A 19412-nucleotide genomic window follows, 5' to 3' on the forward strand; every position below is an offset into this window, starting at 1 on the left:
AGTCTAAAAGCAAGAGATCCCAGCCTCTCCATGCATTGAAGAGGCATTTATCTTAACATAGGGCTGAACAAATCCCTGGCACCAGGTGGCCACTGTGACTAGAAAGTTACTTCTAGTGCTTGGGATTCCTGTTGCCTTTCCTTTGTTGCTGCTGATGGAGAAAACTGAACAGGATCCACACTGTACAGAAACTCTCAAACTGGTTTCATGAGAGTTCTTTATTGTGGGAGATAAAGCACAATCTGATCCACATTACTTTGGAATCTGAAGGCTTTATCTGAATATACCATGAGGACTATGCAAGAAGCAACTGTAGATAAGCATTTATTAAATAGGGAAGATCAGGTGGAGTCTGAAGATAAGTTAACTGTACAACATCTGCAAAGAAATAGGAATGTGTGTCTAACAATTTAATATGGAGAGCTAAGCTAAAGGGCTCAGGGAAATATAAAAATAATAGAGGACAGAGTTCTGAGGCACTCCACAATGAAGCAAATACTTTTTAGGAACGAACCCATTAAATGATCAGTCAAGAGAAACTGGACCTATGAGTCCACAATCATAACAGACGATTGACCAGAGCAAAAGCTACAATGAAGTCAGGGAAGCTTAAGGGAAATGGGACTTGATCTAATCGCCTTTCTGAGGTTTTTGCAAAGCGGTTTACATATATTCAGGTACTTATTTTGTACCAGGGGCAATGGAGGGTTAAGTGACTTGCCCACAGTCACAAGGAGCTGCAGTGGGAATCGAACTCAGTTCCCTAGGATCAAAGTCCTCTGCACTATTAGACCACTCCTTCACTCCTTGGGATTCCGGAATCTTGCTATTCATTGGGGTTCTAAATGGAATGTTGCTACTCTTTGAGATTGTGCATGGAATCTTGTTAATGGGACTTGATCTAATCGCCTTTCTGTGGTATTTTGCACCTACATTCAAAGCGGTTTACATATATTCAGGTACTTATTTTGTACCAGGGGCAATGGAGGGTTAAGTGACTTGCCCAGAGTCACAAGGAGCTGCAGTGGGAATTGAACCCAGTTCCCCAGGATCAAAGTCCACTGCACTAACAACTAGGCTACTCCTCCAGGGCTGGCGTCTATATGGAATGTTGCTAGTGGAATAGCAACATTCCATGTAGACTCTCCAATAGTAGCAACAGAATCTCAATAGTAGCATCATTCCATCTAGAATCTCAAATAGTAGCAACAGCAACATTCCATGTAGAATCTCAAATAGGGAAAGGGAACTGGGACTTGATATACCGCCTTTCTGAGGTTTTTTTTTTTTTTTTGTAACTACATTCAAAGCAGTTTACATATATTCAGGTACTTATTTTGTACCAGGGGCAATGGAGGGTTAAGTGACTTGCCCAGAGTCACAAGGAGCTGCAGTGGGAATTGAACTCAGTTCCCTAGAATCAAAGTCCTCTGCACTATTAGGCCACTCCTTGGGATTCCGGAATCTTGCTATTCATTGGGGTTCTAAATGGAATGTTGCTACTCTTTGAGATTGTGCATGGAATCTTGTTAATGGGACTTGATATACTGCCTTTCTGTGGTTTTTTTTTTTTTTTGTAACTACATTCAAAGCAGTTTACATATATTCAGGTACTTATTTTGTACCTGGGGCAATGGAGGGTTAAGTGACTTGCCCAGTCACAAGGAGCTGCAGTGGGAATCTTGCCCCAAGTTGTGTTCTGTAACTTGCTCAGGCAGTTTTTTTTTGTCTTTGCCTTGTTTTCGTAGTTGTGCTTGATGCTTTCCAGTCTTATGATTTTATGGCACGTTTGTTACACTTTGTATTTCTCTGCTTTTATCAATAAAAGACCTTATTGAATTACAAAAAAAAGAACAAACCTTACCTCTCTCTACGTACCCCATGGAGCTCACTGAAGGGCCAATGATCAACACTGGTGCTATTCTGAATAGCGCCATAAAAATACCGCAGAACAATGGGCTAATGCTCAAAGCTAATGCGATGGAAATATAGGTGCAATCATAGCTTTGAGCATTAGGGAGTTTGGTGCATGTGCAGAAGAGGTCAGTGGTAAGCTCGGCTCCTGTGCACATACACCTGGGTAAAACCCGAACCACACACTGGCATCTGTTTTCTGCTGCCTGTATATAAGCGTTTTAATTTTTTTTTTTTCTGGATGCTTAAGTTTAGATGCAAGTAACAGATGCCAATGTGTGCTTTTATTTTTTTTTTAAGCATGGCTGCTTTCAATTTAGGCACAGGACAAGAATGCCATTGTGTGCTTCATGTCCATGTCTGCTGTTTCTCACAACCAGCACTCAAGGGCTTCCTTCTGCTTCCAAAAGTAATCAAAACTGGTAAATATTACAGAATGAATCACAAGAAATCCTCTCTTCCTACCAGGGCCGCCGAGAGGGGAGGGACAGGGGGGACAAAATTCCCGGGGCCCAGGCCTCCGAGGGGGAGGGGGGGTCGGCGCTGCTGCTGCAGTCCAGCCCACCCGCCCTCTGTCGCTCCCTGGCATTGAATTTAAGCGCCTTCACCTTCGAAACCACAGCAAGCAGCACCAGACTACTCCTTCCTTCTGTGTCCCACCCTCGCCTGGCGTAACTTCCACGAGGGCAGGACACAGAAGGAAGGAGTGGTCTGTTGCTGCGCTTTCGAAGGTGAGGCGCTTAAGGTCGGTGGAGGGGGGACCCGGTGACTGCGGTTGGGGGGGGCCCCCCGGGGGCGGCCTTGTCCCTGGCCTGGCCCAGTCTCTCAGCAGCCCTGCTTCCTACACCCTAACGCCTGCTCAGACGTGGCGGTACTTTTTACAGCAGTAAGACACCTTTGTTTCGGGCGCTCTTTTCTGATCATTGAGAAGGAATACGAAATGACCTCATCTAAATGAGCTTCACTACATTTGCATGCTGTCTGCACTAAAGCCTGGCGTGCTCATGGTTTGCTATGCTGGAGCCTTCTGATCATTCTGTGCTGGTAAATGCAGGCAGTAGTGGCCAATGGCCTCTAGCACCCGCGTTTACTTTTGGTCATCAGCACCTGAGTTTCCTAAATCCTGATGGTCTGCCATGGAGAAGGCTGGTTTTAGCCACCAAGTCTCTTAATTGGACAAAGGCTGCGCTCTACTTTAGTGATAAGGCAAATTGGATATAGAACGATAATTAAGAGAGGATTGGTCTACATTAGGATTATTGGAGTGGTTTTTACAATAGTGCTCTTCCAGAACGCAGGAATTCCCCCACACTAAGACTAGAGTTAACCATTGCAAAAATAAGTACATAAGTATTGCCATACTGGGAAAGTCCAAAGGTCCATCGAGCCCAGCATCCTGTTTCCAACAGTGGCCAATCCAGGTCACAAATACCTGGCAGAAACCTAAATAGTAGCAACAGTCTATTTAGAACACCAAAGAATAGCAAGATTCTAGAATTCTAAAGAATAACAAGATTCCATGCAGAATTTCAAAGTGTAGCAACATTCCATGTAGAACCCCAAAGAGTAGCAAGATTCCATTCAGAATCCCAAGTACATAAGTATTGCCATACTGGGAAAGACCAAAGGTCCATCAAGCCCAGCATCCTGTTTCCAACAGTGGCCAATCCAGGTCACAAATACCGGGCAAGATCCCAAAAATGGACATAGTGAAAAAATTTTTTTTTTAAGAATCTGGAAGAAATCAGATCTAGTTCAGAAGCAGGAGAACTAAGCTTGGGATAAAATTATTTCCCCATGAAAAGAATACAGGATTGAAAGATGACCACAAAGAACAAATTCAGCAAAGGACATTCAGTACAGTGTTTCCAGTGTAAAATGTAAATTTTACTGTACAGAGCCTTTTCAAAACTACAAACACATGCAAACATACAACTGAAGTTGAAAATAGGAAATTCATTCCCTCTTAACCATGTTTGTTCTTAAGTCAACAAGCTTCAGATCATCGTTCTGCCAGAAATTTATCTTTTTCCCATTTAATAGAAAGCTGACCATTGACCAGCCCTTTAATATCTGTAACACTGCAGCCTTAGCTAAACATCACTGAACTGTGTCAGCTGCTACACTCGAGGTACTTAAACTTTCCGTACGTGTCAGTGTAGGAACGCAGTTTTCTAACTACTTATGAATGTAAAAAGCAATTTCCTTGAGCTTCTGCTGAATTGCCACAGAGGGCTCTGAAGCTACCCTAACCTGTTGGTGCTTTCATATATTTGAGCAGCGGCCTCGTAGCAGCATATTGGCTATTCTAAAATAAAAATAAATTTATTTAATGTGGTTTTCAATACTATGCAAACTATTGACCCCCCCAAAAGAAAACAAACAATCCATACATTTGTATCATCCAGTAAACCCATTGATAATGACCTGGAACAAAAGGATGAAAATCCTGTCTTTGGATAGTCCTACCTTAGCCAATCCATTAACCCCTTAGTAGGAGCCTCTAAAGAAAGCCTGAGTTCATCAGAATAGTTCAAAAAAACATTTTCAATGACAAAGCTTTGCCTTTTAAATTATAATTTCTCATTTAGGTGCCCTTTTACTAAAGCTTAGCATGGGCCATGGGCCAAATAGCCCATAGGTATAAAATAGGACGGGCAACATTTAATGTATGCTGAGCTCCTTAGTATTTAAAACCTTTTACTTTAAAACCTATTTTTTTTCAATCTGCTACAATCAAACATATAAACGGCGAGTGACCGACTCACTCGCAAATGCGCAGTAGAGACTTCCCTCTCTGTCCCGCCCCCGCGTCAATACGTGATGAGGAGGGCGGGACAGAGAGGAAAACTGCGCCGCTGAGGTTGATAGCGCTCCCCCCCGCCCGCCCGCCCGCCTGAGATCGCCGCTACCGTTCCTCCCCCCCACCCGGCCCGGGCCCTCTCTCCGCTACTAACACATCCATTCGCCGGAACGCAGCATGCACATCAGCTGAGCTGCCGTCGGCCTTCCTTCCCTGCCTGTGTCCCGCCCTCGCTGACGTTACGTCACAGGAGGGCGGGACACAGGCAGAGAAGGAAGGGCCACCGGCAGCTCAGCTGATGTGCGTGCTGCGTTCCGGCGAATGAATGTGCAAGTTTAGTAGCAGAGAGAAGGCCCAGGCCAGGTGGAGGGATGGCGGCAACTCCGGGGGTGGGGGGGGAACGGTAGCGGTGGTGACCTCGTGGGGAGGGGGGAGGGAGGGGGAAGGAAAACCCCAATACCAGCCCGTTTTTACGGGCTCAACGGCTAATCTATTATAATTGAAATAATTCCCCAGTCCCCTTCTCTATCATTTGCACTTTCCCAGTTCAGCAAAGAAAAACTGCAGCATTAAGTAGCAACTTTTAAAAGCAAATAGCAAAACATTTGTCTTCCATTTAGAGTATAAACAAATTTGCCTCAGCAAAATTATTACCAACAGTAGTGATCTGTCTTCTAGAGGAACTTCAGGCCGATCCTTTCCCCATGAAGATGCAACAGACAAGCAGAGCCCACCTCGAATACAGCTAGTGTCATACCTTGAGCTATAGCTTTCCGAACAGCAGTGTCTCTAATTTTACTTCAGGTTCGCTGCATTATTTCCCATCCCCCATCTCTTTTCCTATCAGCCACATGAAGGAATTTCTGGCTGGTCACATGCTCTAATGGGTCCTCATGTTGCATTAAGGCAACTCAGATACCTGGTATATCTTGTTACAAAAGTAATTTACTGAAAGCAGGAATGGCAAGGACACCAACTGCAAGCTTCCAGCACATATGAAAGTCCCAATTACAAGTCTCCAGCCCATATGCAGCACCTATGATTGGGTCCAGGGTAGAGGAGAGGTGGATGCTCACCACAGCCTATAAAACCACGCTGCAGACAAAGAAACTCTGAAAAAACTAGGCATGCTTGGAGAGAGAGTTTCAGATCCGCCCAATGGCCTATGTTTTTTCCCGAAGGGGTTTGCTCCCCCCCCCTCGTAGAAAATAATTCTCTATATCTAAGAATCTTTCTTTCACTGCTTTCTCTCTGTTCTGTGACTTTTGTATGAGGAACAAACTCTTTCCTCCCTTCCTTTTTCTCTTCTTTATATAAAGTAAGTCTAATTACTTATAATTACCAGAGGTACTGATGTTATATTTTGTAAGTTTTGTTATAACTTTACCACTGATATCTAATGCTGTGTTGGTGGGTGAGTAATTAAAGACTTAATTCTCTCTAATTCCTGTACATTTTTTGTACAATATTTTATAAAATTCCATAAGTTTAGAGAATGGTATCCAAACACCGCCTAGTACAAGTGCAACATTATTGGGTGCTTTAAGCAAACTTTTCATCCTTGCCCTCCCCCCTCAAGTCTTTTATTCTCCTAAGAATTAGCGTTCATTTCTTTCTATTTAAATATAACTTTTTTTTCTGAAACACTCTGTTATGCTTATCAGGAAATGCAGTATATCAAACAAACTGTAACTTTCAAGACTATAGTCTGACCCTGAGATTTTGCTAATTAAATTCAATACTCGTGATCACCCCAAAACAATTTGTAAAAATTTGTAACTGGACATCATACTTTAAAATATTCTACAGAACCAGGGAAAATTTCCAAAAGTCATTTATAGGGGTAAGTGGGATATTTGAAAAAAATTGGGTACAAGTGCACATGAATGGTTCTTTTGAATTTGTCTCTCTGTAGGGGGGCGTAGCGTTTTGTTTTGACAACAGCTGTTCATCACTGCTACCATAGGCGACTGATTCGTCTGCCTATTGTTTAAGCCGACTCAGCGCATTACTTGGTGCAGGACCCAACTGTTTTTGTTGATGAGAAATTTACCAAAGAGGAGTGAGTTAGAAGGACTGTGGCCCTGAATCAATTCCAAAACAATTAGGTGCCAATCTGCACTCAGCTGGAAGCCCAAATAACCAGAATGAACCTTTCGGGCCAAAAAGAAACAAAAACAGGGCATGCTGAAAAAAGACAGAGGAAGGATCAATGCAGTAAAAGGGCAATGCTATATCGGACCACCTGTTTTTCCAAAAACCTCGGCACATTTCAATTACAGAATGCCAGCAGGGTGCCTCAAATAGAAAGGGGCACAGCCCTGACCATGGACTCCCCACTTACAGAATACTATGTTAAGAACAGCCCTGCTGCAGTCATGTGCCCACAGGTATGTCAGGTCTATAGCAGGTGTAACGTCAGGCATGTAAACGTGTTTGGGCCAATATGCCACTACCTCTTGCAGTACTAGATTCATTGTCAGGGAACTGGAACTTTGGAGGCCAGGAGAGGTATAAGACCCCCCCCCCCCCCAGGTATGCAGCTGAATGACATTGCAGCAGGGCAGTATCACATATGCATCGTTCAGTTTACAGCAGGTAAACCTTGTAATGCGTACTGCAACTTGACCAAATGTTGGCACATCCTTCAACGGGGATTGCTAATTTACAGAAAATTGTCAGCTCAGGTCAGGAAGAGCCAAGGCAGCAAAACACTAAAACAGGATAAAAGTTACCCCCTACTTTCAGAAAAACACAGTCTGTTGCAGGAGAAGCTGTCAGTCTTCTAGTTAAGTTTCCTGGAATATTCAGAGGCCAGCCCTGTGTTGTTTTGCTTGTGGGAATAAAACTCCTTATGCAAATGTCTTGGTGACTATGGCTTCCTGCTGCTGGTGGTGTAGGGTTCCGATGCCCACTGCGGGTGCTGGAAGAGCTGGTCTGCTCACAAGGCGCAGCTACAAGCAAAATTAAAGGTGCGAGTTGTAAGTTTTAGAGACATTTTAATTCAACATCACATAGGTATCAATTGTAAACGGGTCTAAAAGTGGAATGTGACCTCTCACCTCTTCTTCCACAATCAATCAAGTTTAGCCAGATTGCACAAGGCATGCAGTGATTAGCCATACCATTAAGTAATTCAGCCTATAATTTCACTTTCAAGCAGTGCCGTACCAAGGGGGTGGGGGCGGTCCGCCCCGGGTGCACGCCGCTGGGGGGTGCTGCTGTGCGCACCTACTCTGAGTTCGCTGCAGCTCCCTCTGCCCTGGAACAGGTTACTTCCTGTTCCGGGTCAGAGGGAGCTGCAGCGAACGTACAAATTCAGCGAACTCTGAGCAGGCGCGCGCTGCGGCACCCCCCCCCCAGTGGCGTGCACCCGGGGGGGGTCTGCGCTGCATCGGGGAGGGGCGCCGCCCCAGGTGTCCGCCCCCCTAGGAACGCCACTGCTTTCAAGTTTCTCAGAAATAATAAGAAAATGTTCAAGAACACTGAAGTTTCAGCTTAAATGCAGCTGCCAGCATGCCTGGTTCTTTAGTCTCCATCCAGAATGTGAAATTCATGTTGGCCAACCATCATCCAAAAAACACATGCCAGGCAGGGCCAGCCCATCCACTAGGCGGATTAAGCAGCCACCTAGAGTGGCACAACTTAAGGGAACCACTAGCCCTTGGTCTCTAGCACCTCTCTCCCACCCCCAACCACGTTCTCTAGCATCCTTCCTGGACTCTCCCTCCACCCCCAAGTGACTTCCTTTTTTCCTCTAGAGCAATGACACAGCAGTCAATACCTATAGAAGATGCCAAAGCAGGGTCTTGAGTATCCATGAATATTCAAGGCCTGCTGGCACCTGCCTCCCTCCAAACAGGACCCGTGCTGGCTGCGATGCATCTTCTGTAGATGCAGTCACATTACCAAGGAAGGGAGGTGAGACGCTGAACATCTCAGGATGGAGGGAAGAATGAGAGAAATGCTGGACACCACCAGGGGGGGGGGGGGGGTGATGGTGAAAGACACATGCTTCATACCACAGAGGGGGGGGGGGGAATAGATGCTAGATACCACAGTGGGAGGGCGGGGGATATACTAGACACCACAATGGGGGGGGGGGGGGGGAAGAGATATACTACACACCACAGTGGGGGAAGAGATGCAAGACAGTCTAGAGAAAAACATTGTTTAATTTTGTCTTCTTGATTCTCTCACCTTCTCTGAGAAGCAAGTGGCAACTAGCTGCTAATTTTATGGTGTCTCTCCTAGTACTGTTTGAAATAAGGACAACAAAGGTGAGGGCAAAACAGAGACATACAGGTGTCCCATGCCTGAGGTTAGAATAACTAGGTTTAAAAAAAAGGTTTGGACAAGTTCCTGGAGGAAAAGTCCACAGTCTGCTATTGAGATAGATATGGGGGAAGCCACTGCTTGCCCTGGGATCAGCAGCATGAATTTTGCTACTCTCTGGGATTCTGTCAGGCACTGTTGGATACTGGGCTAGATGGACCACTGATCTGACCCAGTATGGCTATTCATAAGACGTTATTGTGTACATTAAATCAAGTTATGCGCACTCTGCAAGGGAAGCAACACATGCTGAAAATTTTAATCCTAGGTTTTATTTTTTTCTTTGATTTTTAGTTTGCCTAGCTTTTGGTTTTAGTACATTTTTTCTTTCATAAGACTACTACTACTATTTAACATTTCTAGAGCGCTACAAAATGTACGCAGCGCTGTACAAACACAGAAGAAAGACAGTCCCTGCTCAAAGAGCTTACAATCTAAATAGACAAAAAGTAAAGCATTTGATATTTAAGCAGTCAAGCACAAGAGAACAGTCACAGAAGGACTGAAGATGTTGAAGGGTGGTCAGTGTGATTAGGTGTAACTCTGGTTGGAGTACTGGGAGAAGGTGATAGAAGAATAGAAATGGGTGAGGTAAAAGTAATGAGACCATAAGATGAAAGGAAAAATGTTCTAAAACCAAAGACTAGGCAAACTAAAAATCAAAGAAAAAAATAAAACCTAGGATTAAAATTTTCAGCATGTGTTGCTTTCCCTTGCAGAGTGCGAATGATTTAATGTACACGATAATGGCTCAACTCAGCTATATTTTTGGTGCTGGGGAGCAGGGATAGAGGGTGCACATTTAAAAAAATTTTCCCCCTCCTACTACAAACAGCAGGGCTCCAAAAAGGCAGGAAGCAATTTTTGTTTCCAGAATGTGCTTTGACATTCTGAAAGTGTCAAATTCAAATGGACGTCTCTGCTTCTTCTATAAAAATAATTATGTTCTTAATGGGGTTAGCCGCCGCAAAAACCACTATTGCAATGCATTGGAAAAAGTCCGCTGGGCCAACTGTAGGTAATTGGGCTGAGAAATTTAAAACCATTATAGAGTTGGAAAAATTGACTGATAAGCGTAAGGGGAGATATAATCCAGAGGCACCTTCACTTGTCTATTAGATTGTAAGCTCTTTGAGCAGGGACTGTCTCTCTTTGTTAAATTGTACAGCGCTGCGTAACCCTAGTAGCGCTCTAGAAATGTTAAGTAGTAGTAGTTTGGGCTGTTGGGGGAATAAAAGGGTTATAAGCATAATGTTAAAATAAAAATTAAATTGTTGCATTGTCATGTGCTGGAGCCAATGGCTCATTGTTATGTTTGAGATGTTATTTCAATAAAAATTCAAAGTAAAAAAAAATAATAATAATTACGTTCTTGTTAATTCTGGACTGCACGTCACCAAATATGAAGCAAAGAAATCATAAACCAGATGCCATGGTTCCTTTTATTCGCACCCTGATCCTTCCCAGCAGTTTCAGACCAGCTGCTCACAATACAATTTCCAGTACTGTCTGGATTTTTCTCTTGCTGGAAGTCTGGGTTTTTAGGAGATTACACAACTCAGGATCCTGCGGCTGGTTCCTTTGTTTCACTGTGAAATTCTTACCTTGCAGGCCAATTGCTTTTCAAACCTTGGTGCTATAAAGCTCCAGGGTCCCATGTTCTGTGGCTCTTCCTGACTCCAAATAAAATCTACAGGATAAAAAAAAAAAAAAAAAAAAAAAACAACAACTCATGTCAGTGCAATAAAAAAGAAAAGAATTCCTCAGTTTGACAGGTAGTTCCAGGCTTTTTTTCATGTTTGAGAATTAGTAGATGGAACAGAGGGGTAGGGGAAGTTTGGTTGGGGGGGGGGGGAGGGGATTTTAGGATAAAGGGCACTCATTCCTGCCCGCTGTCGCCTGGGTGCCCGTCTCAAAGTGGCAGCCGGGACTTCCCACAACAGCATCGGCAACCATCTTAATTCAGCGGCCACAGCAGGCAAAAATGAGTGGGCTCTGTTCCTGCCCATTGGACACGTTAAGGTAGGTCTGGGGAGAGCCTGGGTGGTCGGGCAGCCCAGGCCTCTACCGAGGGGAAGGGGGCAACAGCAGCACTACCTGTTTTCTGCGGTGTGGAGGGGGTTGCTTTCGGCACCTAACCTTTATACCTATTCAGGAAATCTAGACTGGCACAATTTGACTGCCCCTATTTGTCTGTACATTTGTCCTTTAGATTGTAAGCTCCTTGAGCAGGGACCGTCCTATTTTAAACTGTACAGCGCTGCGTAACCTTAGTAGCGCTTTAGAAATGTTAAGTAGTAGTAGTTGGCAATGGTGCACCTTTTCTGTCGGGGGCGGGGGGTGGGAAGGAACAGGAAAGATGTTTTCATTTTAGGCTTCAGTTCTGGCCTAAACAGAGTGGCGAATTTCAGATGGAACCAAAACCACTGGACTCTACTACACTGGATGGTAATCCTGAGTAAACTACCAAACTAAAGGATAGTGCAGCTTATTCCACTGTCCCCTCTTCAGCTTAAATCAGCTCCATTTACTGGTTAAATACAAGTCATCTACGCAAATGATGATCCTGCTGGCAAAATCCCTATCCAATCGAGGCCTCAACCCGTTCATCTACGCAGATGACATCACAATCTACGTTCCCTTCAGACATGACTTAACAGAAATAACCAATGACATCAATGACGGCCTGAACATCATGGACTCTTGGGCAAATTCATTCCAACTGAAACTGAGTACTGAAAAAAAACACACTGCCTCATCCTCTCATCTCAACATAACAAGTACAAATCCACAACCATAAAACACCCCAGGACACACCCTCCGTACGTCAGACAACCTAAAAATACTCGGAGTCACAATGGACCGCAACCTAACCCTTGAGAGCCAAGTAAACTCCGTAATAAAGAAAATGTTCTACTCAATGTGGAAACTCAAACGATTAAAGCCTTTCTTCCCGAGAGAAATTTTTCGAAACCTAATACAATCAATGGTCCTAAGTCATGCAGATTATTGTAATGGAATCTACGCAGGATGCAAAGATCAACTGACAAAAAAACTCCAGACCACCCAAAACACAGCAGCCAGGCTGATATTCGGTAAAACACGATTCGAAAGTGCCAAACCCCTCAGAGAAAAGCTGCACTGGCTCCCAATCAAAGTAAGGATCACCTTCAAATCTGCACCCTGGTCCACAAAATCATCTACGGCGTAGTCCCAAGATACATGATAGACTTCATAGATTTACCAACCAGAAATAGAATCCGATCATCACGATCATACCTAAACCTACACTACCCAAATTGCAAAGGACTTAAATACAAAACAACTTACGTATCCTACTTCTCCTACATAAGTGCACAACTATGGAATGCACTACCAAAAGCTATGAAAACAATCCATCACCATTTAAACTTCATGAAATCTGTAAAGACCAACCTCTTCAAAAAGGCTTACCCCACCGACCCACCTTAAATCCCTAAACCCAGGAACACAGCATAACCAATGATCTTACTGGACAATATATAATCTACATTCCCTTCGACCCTCCTGTTGCCTGATACACACCTACCTCATCAGACCACATTACAACCTGTATTTATCATCAACCGAATTGGCAAATGCCATTACGGTACTATGTAAGCCACACTGAGCCTGCACTTGATCTTAGCCAAAAGGCCGAGAAGCGAGCCTGCAAATAGGTGGGAAAATGCGGGGTACAAATGTAACAAATAAATAAATAAAATATAAAACAGAAGCCTAACTAATGTTCATACAAAAAAAAAAGTCAGAATAATGCACTTGAAATTCTTCAGGAATTATCCTATTGCTGTATCCAGGACACATTCCAAGCGTTACGTTCCACTTTCACTATGCAGTTAGTGTAAAAAGAGGAGAGACATATTCAATAGATTATTTCCAATGGCACAGAAAGTGAAGGTGAAATTTAAAACTTCCCAGTTAATTTTCTTTACTTGAATCCTGCCAGCCCAGTTCAGATGAGTGGATTATGTCTCCCTGCCAGCAGATGTCGCCAGAGGAAAATGCCGCAGAGCTGACTTCACACCCTTTTAAAGGGGGCTGGTGCTGCCTTCAGCACCTCAGATTCTATATCAAAGTTAAGTTAACTGATATAGGTGTCATTATGGACAATACACTAAAATCTTCTGCCCGGTTTGAAGCAACAGCTGCCAAAAAAGCAAACAGAATGCTAGGAATGATTACGAAATGAGTAGAAAATAAGACAAAGAATACTATAATGCCTCTTTATTGCTCCACTCCATGACGCGACCTCGCCTTGAGTGTGCAATTCTGGCCACTGTATCTCAAAAAAGATATAGCGGAATTAGAAAACGGTTCAAAGAAGAGTGACCAAAATGATACCAGGGATGAACTTAAGAGGAAAAGCTTAAGAGGTTAGGACTCTTCAAGCTTGGAAAAGAGACGGCTGAGGGGGGATATGAAAGAGGTCTCCAAAATCCTAAGTGGTGTAGAACGGGTAAACGTGAATCGATCGTTTATTCTTTCAAAGACTAGGGGACACTCAATGAAGTTACATGGTAATACTAAATCGAATAGGAAGAAATATTTTTCACTCAACGAACAGTTAAGCTGTGGAACTCGTTACCAGAAGATGTGGTAATACATATCTGCATTTAAAAAAAGGTTTGGATAAGTTCCTGGAGAAACATAGTAACATAGTAGATAACGGCAGAAAAAGACCTGCACGGTCCATCCAGTCTGCCCAACAAGATAAACTCATATGTGTATACCTTACCTTGATTTGTACCTGCCTTTTTCAGGGCATAGACCGTACAAGTCTGCCCAGCAGTATTTCCCGCCTCCCATCACCGGCTCTGGCACAGACCGTATAAGTCTGCCCTCCACTATCCTCACCTCCCAACCACCAACCCCTCTTCCCCCACCTGCTCCACCACCCAATTTCGGCTAAGTTGCTGAGGATCCAATCCTACTGCACAGGATTCCTTTATGCTTATCCCACGCATGTTTGAATTCCGTTACCATTTTCATCTCCACCACCTCCCACAGGAGGGCATTCCAAGCGTCCACCACCCTCTCTGTGAAAAAATACTTCCTGACATCTTTCCTGAGTCTGTCCCCCTTCAATCTCATTTCATGTCCTCTCTGTTCTACCGCCTTCCCATCTCCGGAAAAGATTCGTTTGCGGATTAATACCTTTCAAATATTTGAACGTCTGTATCATATCACCCCGTTCCTCCTTTCCTACAGGGTATACATACATGTTCAGGTCAGCAAGTCTCTCTTCATACGTCTTGGAACGTCCATAGTCTGTTATTGAGACAAAAACGGGAGAAGACCGCTGCTGTCTCTGGGTTTGGGAGCATGGAATCTTGCCACTATTTTCTGCCAGGTACTTGAGACCTGGATTGGCCACGATTGGAAGCAGGATACTGAGTTAGATGGATCATTGGTCTGCCCCCAGTATGGCTATTCTTATGTGCTTATACTCTAAGGCAATTGTTATGTTTTGAGTTTACAATTCATTACCAAAGCCAAACCTGATGCAGTGAAAAACATCACTTCATGGGAAATTTAAGAATCCTAATAGAGAACATGCCAATCAACTGATTTATTGGTGTTTTCTATACAGCTCAAACTGACCCAGTGGTATATGAACTAGAACACGTATAGGAAGAAAGGAACTCCATTATTTTGATAGGAAAGTGCAAACATTCATACATAGTTAGGACCAGGGGCGTATCTGCGTGGGGCCACAGGGGCCAGGGCCCCCGCAGATTTCGCCCTGGACCCCCCTACCACAGACCCTCTCCACCTCCCCCTCCCTCCTGCCCGCCCGCCACCAACCCGTCGCCGATCTTTGCTGGCGGGGGACCCCAAGCCCCCGCCAGCCGAAGTCCTCTCTTCCGTGCAGGATGCAAGTTGCAACGCTTCCTGTTCTTCTGAGTCTGACGTCCTGCACGTACAACGTGCAGAACGTCAGACTCAGAATTTGGAATTCAGTCTGACGTCCTGCGCGTTGTACGTGCAGGACGTCAGACTCAGGAGAACAGGAAGCATTGCAACTTGCAGCGGCGCAGCCTGCATGTAACAGAGGACCTCGGCTGGCGGGGGGTTGGGGTCCCCCGCCAGCAAAGGTAAGTGACAGCAGCGGGGGAGGGTTGGCGGCGGCGGGAGGGGGTGGAGAGCGTCATTGGTGGCGAGGGGGGGGGTCTAGCAGTGGCGCCAGGGGGGGGGGCTAAAATGTGCCCCTCCCTCTGGCTCTGGCCCCCCCTACCGCCAGAGTCCAGATACGCCCCTGGTTAGGACATGACAACTGGTCGAGGAAGGGGACAGAGGTAAGGGGAAGGGCATCATGTAAAACAGATGGAGACCAAAAAGGAAGGGTAAAAGGTAGTCGTCAAACCTCACGTATCCAGGACTCTGAAAGCCTGCAGAAATAACCATGTTTTGAGTTCTGATTTGAACTGCTTGAAGGAGGTGGTACTACGGACAGACAGTGGGAGATTATTCCAGATGAGAGGTGAAAGAAAGAAAAAAAGCATAGTGTCTAGTAGATTCTAAATAGCCAAATTCTGGACTCGAAAGAATGAGACAGTGGTCATTAACCGAACAGAGGACTCAAGCTGGTGAATAAGGAATTGTGAGGGCAGAGAGACAGTCAGGAGAACCTATACGGACAGCCTTAAATGTTAAGAGTGTAAATGATACGTTGATGGACCGGTAACTAATGAAACTGCTTTAACAGGGGTGAGGTATGATTGTAGCTGTGAGTGGAGCACAGTAAACGACTCGCAGTGTTTTGTAGAGTTTGTAACTTCTTTAATGCTGATGGAGGTAGCTCTGTGTAAATGATATTGCAATAGTCACGACAAAATGTAAAGAAAAAAACAAGAGAGAGAGAGCGTGCAACCAATTTGAATCAAAGGGGTGGCGGATGGCCTGTAATCTCTGAAAATTTGGAAAACTAAATTTTAGATGAGATTTGTGCTAAGGACAAGTACATAAGTGCATAAGTAATGCCACACTGGGAAAGACCAAGGGTCCATCGAGCCCAGCATCCTGACCACGACAGCGGCCAATCCAGGCCAAGGGCACCTGGCAAGCTTCCCAAACGTACAAACATTCTATACACGTTATTGCTGGAATTGTGGATTGTTCCCAAGTCCATTTAGTAGTGGTTTATGGACTTTAGGAAACCGTCTAACCCCTTTTTAAACTCTGCCAAGCTAACCGCCTTCACCACGTTCTCCGGCAACGAATTCCAGAGTTTAATTATGCGTTGGGTGAAGAAAAATTTTCTCCGATTTGTTTTAAATTTACTACACTGTAGGTTCATCGCATGCCCCCTAGTCCTAGTATTTTTGGAAAGCGTGAACAGACGCTTCACATCCACCTGTTCCACTCCACTCATTATTTTATATACCTCTATCACGTCTCCCCTCAGCCGTCTCTTCTCCAAGTCAAGGATGATGCCAAGAGAACAAAAACTAGATTCAGGAGTGATGGGAGCTCCAAACAGGTGAACAGGAGTGGATGGAGCCATTGGTGCACCAGAGAACCAACAGGCAACAGTTTTGTCTGTCTTAAGAACTAAATGATGTTCCTTTAACCACATTGCAACAGGCTTGTAACGGACTGAGTGGGGATGTAGGAAAAAGTAAAAGAATATCATCTGCACATACGTGGACCGAAAGGCCAAAAGACTGACTCAGGGAAGCGAGAGGACTGAGGAAAAGATTGAAAAGGAGAGGTGAGAGAATGGATGCAGCAAAAGCCGTACTTCAAAGAGAAATAAGGGCCCGGAAAATAAGACAGACAGCAGACACAGAAGAACAATCCTCCACAGATCTCAAAGCAACAACAAAACAGCAGAGGTGAGAAAACGCAAATCACTCTTACAGGCGCGAAAAGATACTTTATTGTGGATAAAGCTAGACTGGACACGTGCCCTCCCTGCTCCGCGGAAAAACGAAGACTAGGGAACCCGCTCTCGTGCGTCGGGTGGGAAGACACTAGCATATGTGCGGTGGGACACTGCTAGAAAGTTCTAGGTTAATCTCTCTAGTCATTGCCACACCGGGCTCCGTCAGATGACGTCATCCCAGCTGTGAGAAAACAACGGCCTGCTTGTCCTTGGAGAAGCAAAATTTACCAGGCAAACAGGCAGTCACACACACACCCTTGTTTCTACATTCTCTTCTTTTTCAGATTAAATTCTTCAATGTCACACCGACATCGCTCTTTTGGGGTGCTGCTGCTCTTTTCCCTACAATAATAATCAGAATCCACCGAGGCTCCTCATCTATATATATAAAACTCACCCTCAACGTTCTGAAGACAGTGACGTCAGTGAAGCCAAGCCACTGACTTCCTTCAGACAGGGTTTGAAGGTTCGTGGTGGTGAAGCCACCGAAATCGCTCCGGGACCCGCCCTCGAGGGCGGAGCAATGGCAGAACGAAGGGGTTGGCAGGGAGGGAGGCGGGGGGGTGTTGGGAAATCGCTCCGGGCCCAGCCCTTGCGTCAAACATCATGACGTTGAGGGCGGAGCAATGGCAGAACAACGAAGGGGTTGGGCAGGGAGGGAGGGAAGGAGGCAGGGGGGGTGTTGGCGACGAAAACCTTGATGGCAGAACAACGAAGGGGTTGACAGGGAGGGAGATGGGGGGGGGGTGTTGGGAAATCGCTCCAGGCCCCGCCCTCGCGTCATAACATCATGATGTTGAGGGCGGAGCAATGGCAGAACAACGAAGGGGTTGGGCAGGGAAGGGTGGGGGGTGTTGGCGATGAAAACCTTGCTAGCGCCCGTTTCATTTGCTCAGAAACGGGCCTCTTTTACTAGTTATTAGAGAACTTCAGTTAATTAAAAAAAAAAAACAGAGACACATTGCCTAATACAGATATTATCTAAATGTTTGGAATAGTGTGGAAATTCTCCTGACCTGTGATATTTTGATATCTGTTCATTTCTCTCTGCAGTGCCTCCAGTGGGAAGGGACAGAGCTCTTCCACCCGGACAATAGCTGAGCTGTTTGCTGCTTCTCCTAGTGTCTCTCTCTGCTTAACCAAAGCATAGTAATGCTTGCCACAGCAAAACACCACCCTCTTGACCCTGCATGGTAGAAAGGGAAAAAACAATCAAATCTTCCAAATCCCTTAAGCTGCTAAAAATTAAAGCAACGATACCAGAAGAAAATGACTTCCGACAATTTAAGGGGAAGGGATTTGATATACTGCCTTTCTGTGGTTACAAACAAAATGGTATACGTATTTCAATATTATATACTGGTACTTTTTTTTCCTGTCCCAAGTGGGCTCACAATCTAAGTCTGTTTTTTGGTTGTTTTTTTTTGGTTGTACCTGCCCCAGATACAATTACTACTATTTAGCATTTCTATAGCGCTACAAGGCATACGCAGCGCTGCACAAACATAGAAGAAAGACAGTCCCTGCTCAAAGAGCTTACAATCTAATAGACAAAAAATAAATAAGTTGTTCTTAAAAATCATTAAGATCGTTCGTTCCTTTCAGACATGATCAGAGCACCTCCCTGTGGCTATTACAAATGGAAAGCTTTCTGCTTACATCAGATTTGAAGTCATATGTTCAAGCAGCATGAGAGATACCAACTAGTGAGATCCTTCAAAGGTAGTTATGGTCAGGTTAAGGCACATCCAGCAAAAAAAAAAAAAAAAAAGTTTTACTGATAGATTATGCATGGACAACCTCGTTTTTTAAGCCAGCATCAATAAAGTACCAGTAGGTGGCATTTTGTATAAACCAAAACTCTGAAGGATCATTTTATGAAGATGAGAGAGTGAAAAAATCCTTTATTGAGAGGGTGGTGGACACTTCAAACACTTCCAAAAGAGGTTATGGAAGCCTAAATTGTGGAAAAATTCAAGGATGCATGCACAAACACAAAGGGACGGAGAAAGATGACACATGGAAAGAGACAAACAGGCAGGTAGAAATGGGCAGATCGACTAGATCAATTGCTCTCCCCCCCCCCCCCCCCAAACACCTTCAAGGTTTCTACATAAAAAATGAATAGTAGACTTGGGGGCAAATGCATTTCCAAACTAATATAATAAACTTTACTTTTTGGGATCCACAGATGAATCTCCAAAGACAGGTCTAAATGTTGTTCCTGGTGCCATTTCTTCAAAACTTGACATTGCAGCCTGAAGGAGAAAAGACAGTGCACATAACAAAACTAGCCGGCATCCACAAAACATTTGCAGAGCTAATGGGGACTGTGGAGAGACTGAGTGTATCAGAGGGGCTGTGGGTTGATTAGGGAGATCGGAGTGGACGCATGGGAAAAAGAAAAGTGAGTGAGGAGATCAAAGAGGTGTATAG

At 44.6% G+C, this 19412-nt stretch overlaps 1 protein-coding gene across 1 annotated transcript in view; it reads right to left on the minus strand.

Annotated features, from left to right (window-relative positions):
• Positions 1-7149: 7149 nt before the first annotated feature.
• DHTKD1 (dehydrogenase E1 and transketolase domain containing 1) overlaps positions 7150-19412 on the minus strand; it is a 55222-nt gene continuing 42959 nt past the window's right edge. Inside the window, exons 14-17 of the mRNA XM_030216100.1 lie at positions 19152-19234; positions 17993-18162; positions 10657-10742; positions 7150-7671 (exon numbers count right to left, since the gene is read on the minus strand). Of these exons, the coding sequence (XP_030071960.1) occupies positions 7570-7671; positions 10657-10742; positions 17993-18162; positions 19152-19234 (441 nt within the window). The 3' untranslated portion in view covers positions 7150-7569. The remainder of the gene's footprint in view (positions 7672-10656; positions 10743-17992; positions 18163-19151; positions 19235-19412) is intronic.

The sequence above is a fragment of the Microcaecilia unicolor genome, chromosome 10 (genome assembly GCF_901765095.1).
Source record: "Microcaecilia unicolor chromosome 10, aMicUni1.1, whole genome shotgun sequence".
Lineage (NCBI taxonomy): Eukaryota > Metazoa > Chordata > Amphibia > Gymnophiona > Siphonopidae > Microcaecilia > Microcaecilia unicolor.